The sequence below is a fragment of the Varroa jacobsoni genome, unplaced genomic scaffold, assembly GCF_002532875.2.
Source record: "Varroa jacobsoni isolate VJ856 unplaced genomic scaffold, vjacob_1.0 scaffold_841, whole genome shotgun sequence".
NCBI lineage: Eukaryota > Metazoa > Arthropoda > Arachnida > Mesostigmata > Varroidae > Varroa > Varroa jacobsoni.
In genome coordinates this window covers 71,463-88,912 of record NW_019213743.1, presented here as the reverse complement: position 1 = coordinate 88,912, position 17,450 = coordinate 71,463, and the positions used below count along the sequence as shown (strand labels likewise).

Sequence of the window (17,450 nt, the reverse complement as noted above, 5' to 3'; positions counted from 1 at the left end):
GCCAGGTCGATGATGCCAAAACACAGAAGTGTATTATAGCTCGATATCAAAGGACACCGCTGTGCCTGCTCCGATAGAAGACACCCCCTATTCAACACAATTATTCGTTCTAGGCTCACAAATATAAAAGGACACGTGACAGGAATAAGTGTATCCCGTAAAGCTTTCCGACGTTGCCAATGCCCATAAGCACAATAGTTTTAATCATTAGCAATGTTAGCATGTATCGAATTGGATCAGGGAATCGGCTGACGGACGGACGAATTGGTCAAGATGTCCAACAAAACTGGTCGTGGTAACGACGCTCGCGCTGAAATCGAGGCGTTGAGGGGTATGTGATCGAACAAGTGACTTCTAATAACACCTCAAAAACTTCGTGCGTTGCAATAACAGGCCTCAAATAACAAAAGCAGCAAAAATGCAGCCACCGTCGCGTTTGCAGTAACAGCAGAAGGAGAAAGGAAAAGATTGGCCGCATGTAAAAAGGTCGAACCCACACGGAGCCAATGCGATCCACACTAAAAGAGCCGTTCGAACAATAACGTTATTAACAACTGTACTGCCAATGACATTTCGAGTGGTAGTACATGGTCACAACAGCGACTTTCGAATACACCGACGACGCTCGTTATGGCACTGGTTTGTTTTTCCTTTTCGTCCCGTTCATCCATTCGAATTATATATATATATATACGCACACATATATATATATATAGTAGCGGCGCCAATAATAGCAACGAGCGGTCGGCAGACACCAGCAGCAGCAGCTGCATACGTTACAACGTGGGCATTTAAGTTTTACACAGGCTTCAAACAGTGACAGCTTCGAGAACAAGTTATAATAGGTATAATTATGTGACGGCACGGATACATAGATCACACAAAATTATAGGCGCGAAAAAGTAGGACGATTGGCTTTGATAGAAGTAACTAAGGCGATCGACAGAAGCATCCAGTAGGACGTGCTCTCAAATGCGTTTGAATGCGGTAACTATTTAGGAAGCGAAGGACTGACATAGACTGAACCTGTGCTAGACCGAGACGAACTGCCTTTGGGCAGCGATTCTGAACTGATTCATTGGGCTTCTTTTTGACCCACAAACGGCGACGTCTTCGACGAACCGCAAACTCCAATTGTGGGAGATGACCAGACACGATGGATAACAAGTTATAAAGCGCTTTAACTACAACGATAACTGAACATAGTACTGACGCAGAGGTTAGCAAAAGAGTACGGGCTGAAAAGCAAACATTTTCTTATGTATCATTCCTGAGACTGTTTTTAAAAACAAAATGAGATAGCAAAAAAGTACTTTGCATGTTTTAACGGTGCAATTATGTTTGTTTAATATCATCACGATTCACTCGATTACGGCTTCGCTTCTCGCCTAAACGACTAAGCAATTGTTACCATTAGGAGCCAGTTGTCTTCATTTCAATCCGCAAACTTCTTTGCAATACTAAGTCTGCCTCAAGCGATACGGATGAGTTAAGGACCGGTAAAATGACGCTCAAATACGCTACATAGCAAAAAAAAAAATCTAACAAAATTCAAGCTTAACTTTATAGCAGGCATCGATGCCCAAAAATGCAAAGGCCAAAAAAAGTGCCAAGCCACTTAAAATGATTAATCGTTATAGATTATTTGAAGTGCCCGATCGGCAGCTGCTACTCTCGCTTCTACGACAGCTGTTACCTTTCCCATCGAAGACTTAGGTGAACTAAAAACGGCTTTTTGGACATTTTTCCTCTAACTAAATTTTCAAATTCCGGGTACGATTTACGGGTCTTTTCAGTAGGAAGAGGTGTTACTGAGACCAGAGCTCTACGTTAATAGCGGATAGTAATTTGTAGTATTCGATATAGAAATTTCAAGCATATAATATTGTTGCCCGATACGTACGCCAGCGTTTTTCTGAGTGAACATGAAAAATCTATCCATGATTCTATGCAGACTGTTCTCAAATTCTACACTTACATCTAACTATCATATAATTATACGTAGCGATTTTGTTGTATCGTGACTTCGACTAACTTATTCAACAGCTACATTGAGAATGTATAATTAGAAAGTCTACGGATAAAGAATATTTCAGATTGGATCAGATTTGCCCACGCTAGTTTCGCTTGAACGAGCAGGTAAACGAGTAGGATAATTGACAGCGACTGAAACCCTATCGTCCAACATCGTGCTTACTCACTACGAAGAAAAGTTATTCAAAAAAAAAGACTAGCGAGAGAAGGAAAAGGCTTGCAGCCGATCGCTGTCGAATTTCAAAAAAAAAAAAAAAGAAAAAAGTAGAAGTTACATAATCGAAAAGTTAACCGTGACTGCAGTTGGCCGATGTGCACGTATGTTACCGACGCAATTTCCGTTTTTACTGCCAATTTTATTGCGACCAACGACATTCTAAATCCAAGCGGCGCCTCTATACACGTAATATAATTTTATCACAAACATTGACGAATGTATTTTCTAATGTGTCAAGACAATTGTATGGCCCTTTTCGCTTTGAACAATTGTCTATGTTCGCTTTGACTCTTGTATAGCCCCTTATATACGTAGGCAAAGATGTCTTAGTCTGCTGGAGCAGTTTTCCTTCAGAAATAATGTTGAATCGCCGCAAAGAGACCTCATTCTCCATTTAGATACGCTACCAGGCCCACACGTGACGCAATTACGAATGAGATGAGTGGCGGTAAACCCAATTTGTTTGTGACAAGCATAAATCGGTACAAATAGGACACTTCTTTTGTAACAAAAAGCAACATGCAGAAGAATCATTCACTTTTTATGCACGTTACGAATCTACGTTCAATATCTATGATACGAACGCTCGCATATCAGAGTCTTTTTAGAAACTCTAGGAAAAAATTAAATAAAAAATGCAGAGTCGATTATTACAATAATGAAAAGGTCAGGTGAAAATAATGCAAAAATTTTCTGTTTCAAAAACAACCCGGGATTTTTATTCTTTTAGGTCGTCCAGTGAATACGGTTTGAGGTTCAAACCTTGTACAAGTATAATTGAGATAATAAACTTCTTACTCCGTTTTAGGTATTGACTTGCTTTGCCCGAGCCATCTTGTGTCAGCTAATGGCTTTAAGTAGGCCACCGTACCACGAGATGATAGAGAAGGACGTTATAGCAAGGGGTAGGACACGCTGCGAAAGCGGGCTTGCCTGCGTGCTGATGCGAAATCAACCACAATCGTTGAAATTAAATTTAATGCATAGAAGTTACTCTTTTAGCTCGCATTATCAAGATTCTAATCGAAGTGGGAGTATAAAATGAGCCACTAATGTGTAACAGTCCCATTGTACGAACCGTTCATTTCATTTCCTGGTATGAGCATCGCAAGAAGGACTTCATAGATGACGATTGCCGAGCCATCATTAAGCAGCGCTTCGCCGTCGATGATTGTGGTGAGAACTTTCGAAGTGCCTGAAAACAGGAAAACAAAATACCAACTTCAGGAAATATTCAATACTGCGTAACATTTACACAATCCTGCTGTTTAAAATTAGATTGTTGGGACGCATTCTGAGACCGCATGAAACGAGTACACAAAGATAGGCTATAACAAAAGCGTCGTACGACATATAATACATATGGTTCCATTCCAATTTCTTCAGGATTTTAAGGATATATATTTTTTCCACTCGTCCAAACATAGAGGGCCTCCGTATGTATGTACAGTCGGAGGTGAGTGCTAAGAGGCCGGTTGAATTTAGAAAAATCCTTAGCTCCAGTTACCGATTATTGTTCTACATGCATCTTCGTATTATACGCATTGCGGTTAAATCAACATCTTGAACATGTTCAAATCCTCTATTTAGTACTTACCGAAAAATAACGTTTCATTCTTTGTGTCATTCCGGAATTATATCACACCGTATTAATGACTAACTTCAAATATTTTGCAGCATGCAGGAAAGGTAACCGGCTAGCTGTTTTACTTCTGCCCTGAACAATTGTTTCCATTCACCGAACATCAAACAAACCAGTTAGCGAATTGACATTATGGCCATTCTAACGAATTTCTGACGTGAACGTCCTATTGTCGTCTCATTGTCCGTTACTGTCCCTTACTGCAAGTGCTCGCGGCTGAAAGTTTATCATACCTTTGTACCCTTTAATCAGTAGCCTGGAGACATACAAAGTCCCGCATCTGATCAACGAACCGAAGCTCGCTTACTTTACGCGCGCCACGTGCATGAGCCAGTGTGAGATTGCCCCGCTGGGGGTACGGTAGCGCCAGTCCTCCCTCAGCGGCTCTATGAGTTCTCATGCATCGCTCAACCACAATCTTTTTGGTGGGCAATTAAGGTTGTTTGGCATAGACATTCTGTCATACTCCATGTGTGCCACAATTCCGTAACTGTGTTAGATGAAGACCTCGAAAAAAAGCAGTTTAGAGCAGATCGCTGTTGTGGGTGGCAATCATGTCGCAATCTCTACTCCACTATGTCTTCTTAGAAATACTCAAGATCCCCCCGTATTGTGTAAAATAATAAAAAATGGTCGGACACGGATACGTGCCTCCCCTAATTTTTCATCGCCGTGAAAAATTTGCTACACATGGGCTCACATATACGGACACACAATTGCTAAAGCACGGGGTTTATCGTCTTACCGCGGTGACGCCATTGATTGGTCGCCGTGGAGCCATCTATCTGTGTTGTCTATGTCTATTGTACGCAAATCGTGTCAGAACGCTCTCTCTGTTGATGTTTTGCAAGTTTCATATAGACGACGCCGGTGAACGGTTCGATATTTTGCTGCGACTATTATGATAACGAACGCGTCAGGTAAAGCATATGCCTCGCACAGTCTATATATATATATATATATATATATATAATAAATTTGAGTTGTCGTAAATGTTTATGAACGTTTGTGTATTTTGGGTCCATCCGACACTGTAAAAGTATGGCGCATATATCAAAAATGGTCGATAAGCGTTCGTCCACTTGGCCGCGGCTTTCCGGCAACGCTGTTGTCCTCCAAAGACCGAGAAAGCTCGACAAACTAGAGCATATGATTGTCGAATCCCTGTAGGAATAAACGTCCCTAAAGGAAAAAAACGCACAAACGGCTGTACGAATGACTACACAGCAAAGCAAATCATCATCAATTCATCTATCGAAAGTTTTCCCTCGCATTTTTGTACGCAGACAGCGCTTGCGTCATCGTACTGAAGTTTCACTGAAAGCTTTCAGCAAATCTATTAGTCAAGCTAAAGGTAGGCGTTCAAAGTTGTCAATATTGCGTAGAAAACGGAATCTGAGAGTAACGATCATCATCAATCAGCCAATGTAGATCAGCACAGTTTTTCGAAATTATTCGCCGGTCGCCGTTGCATAACAGTCTTCATCTTATAGTTAACATTAAGCTGGTTAAGAAAGATGCACAGTTGGCAGTTTTCTGACACGACACTTTGAATAGTGTCGAACGTGTTATGAAATATTTGTCAAGCCGTATGATGGCCTGTGCGCGCTCTGCTAAAACAGACTCGGGGTTGGGCGGTAGACCGTTATTGTGAAGGCTTTGCGAGTGCTGATGCTTTGTTCAATATCTGCCTTCTGTCACTGTGTATTCAGTGAAAATCTTCGAAGATATGGTAGTTGCTTTATCGAAACAGTATATGATGACGTGTTTTCCCGCAAGAATATTTGCACCTATTTTCGGCAGCTGTTACAAATGTCACGAATGTGGGTTAACGGTATTCACTCAGAAAGGCGTCGCTCACTGCAAGTGCGCGTCTTTGCGCATTTGATGATTAAAGATCGCGCTTACATCACTAATCATATAACATATAACAAGAATAATAATAGGTGGCAATCAATCAAAAAAAAAAAAAAGAGTTATTCAATGCCTGCTTTATTATGACAGAAAACTGAAGAGTAGGCACAGCTGGCTATACTAAAATTTTAGTAACGGTGATGTGGTCATTCGCGTCTAAAGCTTAGCTACGCAAGCTATACCTATGATTTTTCCAGCGGCACACTCTTTCATGTAAAGCTTCCGTACCGCTACATTATTAAGAAAAAACGGTTGGCAAGATATTGCAGCGCGATGAACTATGCTAAAATCGGTTTTATGGCAGAGTAACAGCAGAAAACACATGAACCCTGATGAGAATGCGTCCAATTTGATTTATGTTTGGCTTATAGTTGTGGCTATAAAAAGCTTGCTACTTTTTTCTTCTGTTAATCGTGAGCAGAAAAGGTGAATTGAGTTAATTTGTTAAGCTATGAATTTGGCTTTCCCCCGCGTTGAACGCAGGCACTAATTTTTTTTTTCTATTATGTCTGTTTCCGTGGCTCACTAGATGAAATTGTATAGAGGTCCTTAGTTATCCAGAAATGTGGATAATGAGTCTTAGAGCAGTCTCAAGATTCGATTCTCGTAAGGCCTCTATGGCTTTACATGTTAAATAAGCGTGTTCAGGTACTCCGCCAGGTGTAAGCCGTTAACATCGTTCACAGATCAAAATCTCACCTGTGATAGATTTCCTATTTTCAAGTTACATACATATTGAAAAATCTGTAGAACTTCACACCTTTTCACTTCTAGCGAGATTCACGTCAATTACATATACGATATAGGATTGATTGTTTATTTTACTAACACAAGTTTTTTTCCGAGTGAAAAAAGCCAGCGTCACGCTCGCAAATAGTATTACAAACAAATAATTGGTGCACATTCGAGTATATATTAGATTGTGTTTCAACTGGGGTCCAGGACTGTCGAAAGTAGGGGGTTTCAGTACCTTTGGTAGTTCTGTTAGCACCAACGAGCGGCGTCCGTCATTCACTTATCCCTCTTTCCTTCTCCGATTCTCAGAATAACTTCGAACGCTAGCGCGCAACGACACCCATATGGAGTCAGCAGCAATAGCGAGTTGGGTTCGAAAACAGTGCAGGCCTGCAAAGTTTCTTTGCCGGTTTTTGCATAGTAACAACAGGTCACAAAACAAAAGTGGATCACAGGCTACCACTGTGACCGGCTCTTCGGTGAAACGTTATTTGTTGTGCTGCATACGGCTGATGGTAGAAGGCGCGACAAAGCCTGTGGCCAGATACTTCTTCCCTAAACGATTGTTTCCTCGTTTCGACATGGGGGATGCGGCAGTAACGGTGATGGTGGACCGTGCAACGGCGGCAAATAGGGCTGAAGAAGCAGCCAGTTCAAAGAAAGTGATAAACAAATAATAACTGTGCCTCAATGCAGGGCAGTGTCGCCTGTCGCACACTATTAGCGAGCCAATGGCGACGAGTGTCATTGCGACAATAAAAGAAGAATCTTCGCCCCATTTACGCGATACATATTAACGTTCGTAGACGTAAAAAATAGCGTTTTTGTCTGACAGAGAAAACCGTGAAGTGACTGTCACTGCCGCTAGAGACAATACGGCGTGATATTTGAAAATGCGTCAGTGGAACGAGTTGATTGAAAAATGTAAGGAGTTGGAGGAAGACTGACTATATGGGGTTAATGGTGTCAATATGGCGATGTAAGCGGGAACATAAAAGCTAGTCTTCAAGTGAATATGACGCACTGCGTAATATTTGTCTTGTTTTTATGAAATTTAAGTTACTGAGAAGAAATATGTTCTTCTAGGTAAAAATCTACTAAAGATACGCTGGGCGGAAGATAGTTTCGATCTTCAGCATAAACAATCAGGTTGCTTTAAATGATATTGACCGATCCTGCCTCAAATATTTGCTAATATATACGCACACATATAACCTAAAGGAAAGCTGGTACGCCGAATGCGTAGAAGGCCTTTTTATTGAAAAATTGATATCCTTCTGTCCAACTAGTCATGAAGACACAGTCCTAGTTGGAACCTTATTGAGAGTTGTCACCCGTTTGCCCTACGCGAAATTGATTTATCGGATAACTTCCAAACGTGTCTAAGACTAGTAAGGAATTATGGAGACAACTTTAGTCGAATTATGGTATCTTTTAATCAAAACTGTGAGTCAGCGTAGGAACTATTGCATCGAGCAGCGTATAGGCAGCGTGATATGATGGTTGCGCATTAATGCCCGCTTGTATTCTTATTCATTGGACGAGCTGTATGTCCTGTATATAATACGCCGGAGTAGGTGTACATTTCCTTCAGAGACAATTGCTTGATAACTGAAGAGTGCAAAGATTTTTCCACCGAAGATGTAATCAACGCCACTGCTTGTTGAGAAGTTTCCGAACTTTCAAGTTCCACCAAAATGCCTACCATAACGTGGTGTTGCCAAGGCGAAGAACCGGGTGTCATGGTCGTTTTTAATGATCCGAGTATGGAACGTAGGAGTTACGTAAACCAGTCAAGGGACAGTGATTACTATATGTATTGAAATTATCTCAATAGATTTGTCGCAACAGTGAAGTGGTTTGCTTACTAAGCGGATTGACATAGAGATGATCTAGATTTGAATCTGGGCGTGGACAATAAATTTTCAAACAGTAGGAAGAGCGGTGAATATAGAAACGGACGCAGTGGCTTAAGCGGCCAAGCCTCAGGTTGAAAGCGAATAGGGCGTTGATGCTTCATATCCTGCCAATAAAACACAATTTTCGTGAAGAAATAACGGAAGTTATTTACATAGCAATGAATTGCCTTTTCCAAATTGCCCGTATAGAGCTTCAAGCTTTTACAAAGTAACACAAATTAACGATACCGAAGCCCGTAACAGACGCGTAAAAGGAACCACTGAGAATCAATTATAGAAAAAAGAGTTTTTTTATTAGTTATCCTGGTTAACTGGCTAGCTTGAACAGTTTATCGTTTCGGAGTCATAAACTCAATGTTACTTTATGTTGAGTGTTATATTTAGGGCAGGCTCGGTCGTCCTAAATCGTCGAAATAGAAGTGGTCCCACTAATTAGCAGAAAGATACTTTAGAGTCATCGAAAGTACCTCCTGTTGACCTATCGCTTGCAAAGTGCTCAAAATAAAAATTATTTTCTGTGATCATCTTGTAATTTTGCTAATGCTGCATACCACCCAATATCTCTTGTATTCTCAAGAGAGCAAGTGAAGCTTAGCTAGCTTCACTAGCTAAGCTAGGCTAGCACAAACGAGGCTCAATAACTCATCCACTCGCGGTTTACCCATTAATCTTTTTGCTTTGCCATTCCTGCCCCGTCATCCATTGCCCCACGCCTATGCGCCCATTTCCCACTAGCAGTAATTGAATTTGAGCTGTTCCAATCCCACCTACTGCATCGTCTTCACTCACGTGACAAACATGAAAGGTTTTCAGTATCGCATCCCATCCCGACATCCATAGATGCTGCACTAGGTTATTCGATAACGTAAAATCAGACAGTGAAATACGCTATTAGGACAGCCAATTTAATAGCTAGAGCGTGTCCATTATGACGATGTTCATCATCGATGTCGTTCACCTGAGACGGGTATGAATGCTGCACACATCCCAGAACCGATACCCTTTCAGTTGCCGAGACTGTTTCTCGCTCGTTCCATTGCCTTTGTGGTTTCTTTTGGGGTCTGCTGATGAGTACTTCTAGATGTGAATTCGTCTATCTAAATGTAACCAAGAAATGGTATCGATACTTCGGACGTGGCTAGAGCGGCAGTCGTGGTTGAATGCGGTGATACTTCTGAAATTCATATATGCTAATGTAGATCAAGTAAACGTCCAGCCCGACATGTCATATCTGGCATAGTTTCCACTGCCAGGGACAACTACCAAAAAAGTGGACAGAAATAGTAGACACCCCTATTACAAACGCGAACACAGACAAATCACGCAGACGGTGCATACGTGAGGAGCATCGCCGTCAGTACTGCTTTTTCCCCTTTCCCCCTACCCTCCTGAGTTTTCCATGCGAAAACGTTATGTGAAAAAAATAACGCTATTTTAAGCGAAAATTATATTATTAATGTCTGAAACATCCTCGAGCGCCATCGGGGTCGATCATAGCTAGGTATCGGAAGATAGCAGCAAGAACGAGATATAGGGAGAGAAAACAACGTGCTAGTGCCCAGATCTGAATCAGGACGTTAGTAACCCTTCTGCTGGTCCCTTCTCTGTTCTGCCGGTATAACGGCCTGAATCCGGAATCGAATCAAAAGTGGTACAGTCCACTTATTCGTCCGACTACGCTTCTAGTTTGCTCACAGCAGGTTCAATTTGTTGACTAATGTGGCCTTCTTGATCTCGATGTAGGTCAGCAACGGTCGGGATTCAGTCGGGAATCAGTTAAGACTGAGTGAACAGGACAAGTCTGCTTTTCAGACATAATAAAGTGTCTTTGTAGAAATACTACAATTTTACTACACACGATTATTATTATTATGATAACATTTGTAGTACAAATATGTGTGGAAGTAACAGTTTGTGTGCCAGCAAAAATTAAATACTACACAAATCTGAAGGCCAGCAATGAAGTACTTCGAATAATAGTCGCACTACACAATACCCACTGCATGTGGAATCCTGTATAGCAAAAATAATGACCATAACACGTGAGTGCGATAGGTAAAAGTCCTATTTGTTAATATTATGATAATTATTTATTTGCTATATATAATTGACGTAACAGACAATAATGCATAATAACATTATATTAATACAGACAGTAGGAACTCAGTGGTATGGGGATCAGCCAGGCTAGACAGTGTCCTGAATACCGTGTTTCAGGGACTTGGTTTAAGGTCGTTTGGCGACCAAAATGCTTTCGTCAAAACGAAGAATTATTAGGACTCTTCTATTTGACACGTGTTAACACTAACTCCTAATGTAGGTTGTCCTCGTTACCATGAAAAGTCATCCATACTCAATAAGTACAATATACGCCTATCAAAACAGACATCGTATATGGGCACACTCTATCGACAGAGGCTGCAAAAGCTTTTCTGATATCATTCAAGTGTTGCCCACGCTTTTATCTTTGGGTCTTTTGTTTTTTGCTTGTTTTTTTTTGCTTCTTTCAGTAGTCTTAGTAACGCGTAATCACAGAGGGGCATTTTGGAATTCGGTCTATTAAACTTGTCGATTGGCGAGCAACGCAATCGACCGACTGACCAAAACGATCTAGATAGCAGGCGCAAAGACTGTCTAGCAGACAACCTTTGATGATGGCTAGTCTTCACGAGTAGCACCATCGTTAGCCAAGCAGTCTGCGGGGCAGCTTATTTAATGCTCATGTATAGCCACATCGAAAACGGCGACTCGTTCGCTTTGCCTCTTTATGTCGGTGTGTCTATGTATGTATGAGTGGGTCGGTGTTATCGTTGCAGGACTGCTTACCCTTATACAGTCTGGTAGTTCCCGTCGAACGTTCTACTTTATTTACAGTCTGGCCTAGTCTTCCACTGGATCTGGCCGCTGTGAAAGATGTCCAATGCTAGAATGGCCTTGGCTTGAGCTGGGTCGACGTTTTCGTCTCCAGCCAACCCAGACCTCTAGCTGGGGCATAGCGCTCACAAAATCAGATCTGCGCACGAACCTGCGATGTTCACGTATTGGTCGGATAGTTGGAAGCAATACGGCAATACAACTTTTATCCGGTTGATGTAAAGTGCGCTTGAGGAAGACAAAGTTACTCATCTGAGAAGACTCGTTGTATTAATTTGGTAATCAAATACATTTGGTTAAAGAATTCAAATAGAGCTTGGCTGAACTGGCTTGTAAGCTTAACGTGTTGTTGGCTCAGGAACGCCAATAACGGTGCATGCAATTATAATAATAAAATTAGAGAAGACTATTTAGTTCGTGGGCGGAAGTTTAGATTCAAACGGCCCGACGCTCGCCACTATCTATCGACCATACACGCTTTTAGTGTGAGAATCGGAAGAACTGTTTATGCTAACAATGGGTGTTGCTATTAATCTTCTTGTTGTAGCCGTAGTCATTGTTGCTTTGTTATTGCAGAGCTGTTCGCTGTAGATCTACGTGTTTCTTAATGTTATAGCAATCTATAGAAGAGGCCAGTAAGCGGCGTCTGTTGTAGAAGATATCTCACCAGAAACTGGCGGGGGATGGCTGGCAAGGGAGTCTGGTTGCAAAAAAACAGTGATCATTCAGAAGCAATCGCAGAATCCTCTGTAGATATTGTTAGCAGGCATATTCGTAGCTTGTACTACATCTCAAGTGTTACATTTGCGACGCGTCACCTCGGCAGTACTTGCAATAGTGGCGCCTTTTGGGTTTTTGGAATACGTTAGCTTCTGGAACAGGCATATATATATAAGAATTTAAGATAATCTTCTTATCTACATACGAAGTATCGACGGCGAGCGAACCAGTAGCCCGCGATGCGCGCATGTTAGCAGCAAAAGTTCCTCCGTCGTTTATGAACAACTAGTTGAATTTTTGCCAGAGGTATTAGGCAAACGATTCGTGATCGGCCACTATTGCGTCTCCGCTAACGTTGTCGTGATCTTTAGCAACGGTGAAATATAATGGCAGGACTCATTCTTAGCGAACTATTTGGGCAAGTGTCCGATGAAGAGGTTTAGGAAGATGCCTTCAGTTGAACGTGTACATGGTTCGTCTAACTTATTAACACAATTGCTTACGATCAGGAATGATTAGAATAACTTTCAGAGAATGACTCAGACGGCCCTTTCGATTATTGCCGAGGCATGTATAGCACGAGTCATCACATGTATGAACAAGTGACGAGTTCCTTCGCACGAGACAAACGTTCAAGTACCGATAGTTTTTTTTGGAAGCGAATAATTCGTCCAAGTAACAACTGGGAATTTTTTTTTTTTTAAACCGAGAAAATTATGCCATGGTTATATTGAACCAAACAGACCATAGCGTTTGAAATTATTCCTATTGGACCAGACCCAGTTTTCTATGATGCCACATAGTTGCTGGGAACTATCGCAATCTCATATAAGTATTCTGAATGGCAACATTGTATTTTTGAGAATGCACACCAAGCGGAAGTCATCCCCATTAGTCAATATCTGCTTTAATCGTCGCCTGCTATACGCTACAATGGCTTCGTCAGAACAAGCGTCTGATGATACCCGGATTCTGAAACGGTTTAGGATAAAAGTTATAGTTTACCGCGTTATGTAGGTTACCTCGACGCCACAGCTCCTTATCAAGGTAGTCTAACATCTCTCATAGACGCCAGCTAAACTCAAACATCCATCTTTCTGTGCCTGTAGTCTACTCAATCGATAAATCAAATTTCCATGTCTCATACAACAAATCTTCCTGTTTAATATCCACTTAATGTAGTATATCTTAACCAAACATTCTTGAAAGCACTTCATAGTTGTTACACTTCATTAAGGTAGCGTCCCCAGTGGCAGCTACTATTGTTCCCTTGTAATTAACTGCTAGGTTGTAAATTTCCTTTTCTAGTATCTTCCAACCTGTCTGATTTCGTGTTATTTATTTGTACCACTCGATACACGTATTCTCTTTACCTAATGATGACCTACATATATATTGGTTATCGTTACTTACGTAGTTTTTCGTCCGGCAGCAGTCACAGCGATAAGAAAGGAGAGAAACATCAGAAAATGGCGCGCAAATTTAAGTTTGCCTCGCCAGGCAAGCACCGCGGCCTAATACCAATGCGTCAGGGTGATTGAGCTGCCGTCGATGCAAAATCATGAAACTGTTTGGCGTTTTTTTTTACCGGTGATGTGACGCTCTATTGGCGTCTATGGTCTGTTACTATTCAAGTTCAGATTGGGCCCAAGGCAACTGCAGCCCATCCACACAAATGACTTCTCGACTGGTTGCTCAGTAGCCGCTTGCCAGAGACGAACAGACAGGATTAATAACCCGTTAAGATCAGCGCCGCTTGATCATGAACTCCACGTTATGATGCTATTTGAAGACATGAAAGTTTAATTCAGTATTGTAAACAACGTTAATACTAAAAAAAAAAAGAGCCCTCCTCGTTTCCTCTCTAATTTCCGTCTTTTACTATATCGTAGGTCGGAGAGTTTAAGGAACAGACGGACCAGACTCCTTAATAGCTAACATTTTATCTATTGCACATTTGATGGAGCGATTTCAATCTGCGTGGCACTTTTTGATCCGTGGCTGTCTTTAGGAAAGTAACGCAAACGAATAAATGCTAAGAATTGTTTAATAACTTGCACTGGACGCTATCAAGGGCAACTGTTTCGAATGATAGTGGCATCTGTGGTCACAGTCACTATACTCACTCGTGGGCAAAATGCAAATTAACATCTTGCGCTATTTTTTTTTAATGATGAACCCAATTAAGCGTCGTAAAATGCCGTTACTATTGTATTGGGTTCGAACGTCCATACTCGATACATCCATCTTCAGCAGGTTCAATACTATCACAAAAGATTTTTTTCATCACAGACTAGAGTTAACATCGGCTGACAACACTGGCTAGCGGGTTTTTAATTTTTTTTTATTCATAAAAAAATAGTCAGTTCTAAAAGATCTCATTCGTTTGTTCTGGCTTCTCGTGTCAAAAACATCGTGACTCAGACAGTGTCTGTGTTACCGGGCTACCATGTCGATCTGAGGCTTAGTCCCTAAAATATTATGATTCTCATTGATAAGCGGCTTCAAAAGAATCCGCAGCTTGTATTCCTTACGGACTTAGACCTTCCCCTTATTAGCCTTGGAACTTTAATTCCAGTTTACCTCTTACGAAAACAGTACCCCTTTGATAACTGGATCAGACGAAACGCTTCCGGCCGTCAGAACACGATTAAATTTTATTACGCCACCATCCTTCCCCCAACCAAATGAAGCTTGTCAAGTACGAGTGTCACTGGCGTTTATCCTCTACCGTAGATAGTTCTGCATTATGTAATCCCACTGGCCATTACATTTGCTGCTTGATAATCAGTTAGCTACCTGGGGATGAATTGCCCGTTGCTGTTTGAATAACATACTTCTTTCCATTCATAGCGTGCCCTCTGCGTGCACGTTGCCCATTCCTGGCGGACAAATATTTCCCTTGACGAGTCAGACACTGAGACACAGTCGCTAGAACAGACCGCATAATCCCGTGCTGTTCAGCATTAGGCCGGTCGACTGTACTTATTCAATGCGGCAACTTTACTAACACAACAAAAGCATTAGCTAGAAGCCCAGCTATAGCAATCCCTAACGAAAGACCCATTTACAAATGCTGTCATGCTTCGATAGTTGAGATGACCAACGAAATGCGTTTGATGGAAGCGATCCCCATCCACGAAACATTCTCGAGCACCGAAATCTGGATTAATTTCTAGTGTACGACATCTCTTCTAGCTAGGCTGATTGCAAGGTGTGATCTCGACTGCCATCTCAATCGTGTCGATGCGTACGATTATATTGAAAAAGAATGCGCGAGTATAGGAAAATAGAAGACCTCGACATTGGCGATAAGTGCGGACGAACCAAAGTTCCAGTATGGCAGATTTTCCACGAACATCAAGCACGATCGACTTCTTCCAACACTGCATACAGAGTTGTTGAATAGAATTGTCCATCATCAGTCACTATCTGGTCATCCATCGTATGGGTTCTGAGCAAAGGAATAAGGCTAAAAAACATTACGGAGTGCGTGGGTAGGGTCATGTCTGTAGGCAGCCAATCCGTAAATTGAGGATATTGTAATATAATCTAAATTATAATAGTTTCTGTAAATCATTGTGCGATGTAGAGAGATAGGAGGTATTTTAGGATAACCGCTGAAAAGTCGGTTAGGCAAAACTGCTTCATCCAGTCGTCGTTCCGGTAAGTTAGCCGTAAACTATGTCCATCTGCTACTTTGTCAAATGTCCACAATTGTTCTAGCGAGTAGTAATAATGATTATCAATGTTCCTAAGAGCAGAAAATATCTATCAAAATAAATATGGATTAATGATTATGTTTTGTCCTTTTTTAAAACGTAACATTTCGTTACTTCATCGCAAATATATATGAGATGACGCATATGTCTCTATTTATTCTTGGACATATCATAACAACGAGCACAACCTCGCCTGTAGTCATCAGGCATATTCGCATAGTCCACTTACAGAAAGATCCTGACGTCCTTCTGTACTGAACTGAAGACGTCCTGTAAATGTACGTGCTGAAGTAAATGCCACAACGGGATTATATAAGGTCAGTCATACGGGTGGTCATTCCATTGATCCTCTGTGAGTTACGTTCATAATCTCTTTTTACCAGGCTATCAATTTGATTACACTTAGATAAGGGTCTCTCTCTGCTTTTAATAGAATATTGATTCATTCAGTTTCTGGCTGGACCAGAAGCCTGAAAAGCAGCCTTCCATGGGACCAGCTATCTTATGCGCTGCCTGCTGTCGCACCTTTGGGTAACAGCTCCGTCAATATTTGCCAAGCATGGCATAGCAATGAGGCCATATGGCTGGCTGAAGACGACCTTCGAGTAAGCCAGCTAGCTGAATCGGGGCAGGCTATTTGGGCTTCGATTTCAGAAAAAAAAAATATCATAGAAAATCATTTAATTGGATCTCGTCATAGACGCTCTCATGTAGCATTTTAAATGCATTTCACCAAGTGTATTATTATTATAGGAGGTTTCAATTAGTTCAACCGGTAAACGTTTGATTTCTGATAGAAAGCAGATTTTTTAAAACGATTAGAAGCGGAGATTGTTTTATTCAACTACATATAGTGTATAAACTGTCGTTTTTACTTACCAATATCTCTGAGAAGGGCTACGACTGCAACTGGATCAGTGGCCGAAAGGATGGCTCCAAAAAGAAAGGCGTAATGCCACGACCAGGCGTTGTACGCATGAAACAGGTTCATAGACATGAACGCCGTTAGACTTGCGCATATAACTGAAAGTTCACACCAGACCACAGAATGATATTTTAAAAACGATCATTTTTAACAAATCAACACTATCATACTACCGCTAGCATCTATTATCGAATAAAATTCAAAAAGTAACACAGATTTTAATATAATAATTAAATCATTTGTGGAAAAACAGTGGTTCTAGATTGTGACGCTTTTGCATAATTACATAGATCGATCATTTGAGTGGTAACAATTGATGAGACTAACCTATACCTTATAAAAATCTATGGCACGTAAACGGCACCCGTATGTGATGCGGGCGTCTATGAATTATAGCTGACTTTTCTAATGTACACTGATCTACTCTATGCTCCTATATAGTGTATACTATACCGAAAAAGGCATAGGATTTCCTGAAGCCCTACCAAAGTTGAGATTGTCAGTAGCGAGAATTGTTCTCCCCCGTTGAAGTCATAAATTGGTGTTTCTGCTGAAAGAAACTGCTTCTGATCGAGCTATCGCAAAACGTACCAGTTTGTGTATGTATAGTACATCTTATACCTAATTACATAGGAACTTGACATAGTTCACAATAAAAATACATGAAAGATGCTGAATAATAATGATAATATGAATAGCCGTGTATATACACCTCTCTCTCTCTCTCTCTCTCTCTCTCTCTCTCTCT

At 41.1% G+C, this 17,450-nt stretch overlaps 1 protein-coding gene across 16 annotated transcripts in view; it reads right to left on the bottom strand.

Moving 5' to 3' along the window:
- The window catches only part of LOC111264268 (sperm-specific sodium:proton exchanger), a 122,139-nt gene that overhangs the window by 34,160 nt on the left and 70,529 nt on the right, over positions 1-17,450 (bottom strand). For 11 of the 16 annotated variants that reach the window (XR_002682784.1, XM_086970013.1, XM_022839999.2 and 8 more), the window contains 2 exons: positions 16,657-16,800; positions 3,330-3,446 (listed from right to left, as the gene is read on the bottom strand). Coding sequence is in view for 15 of the 16 variants with exons in the window: in XM_086970013.1 (XP_086826139.1) it covers positions 3,330-3,446; positions 16,657-16,800 (261 nt within the window). In the remaining variant the exon portion in view is untranslated. Of the gene's footprint in view, positions 1-3,329; positions 3,447-3,848; positions 4,510-4,638; positions 4,731-6,506; positions 6,620-6,777; positions 7,534-13,468; positions 13,764-16,656; positions 16,801-17,450 lie in introns of those variants that run through there. The other 5 variants (XM_022840007.2, XM_022840003.2, XM_022840004.2 and 2 more) reach the window with 5 other exon arrangements.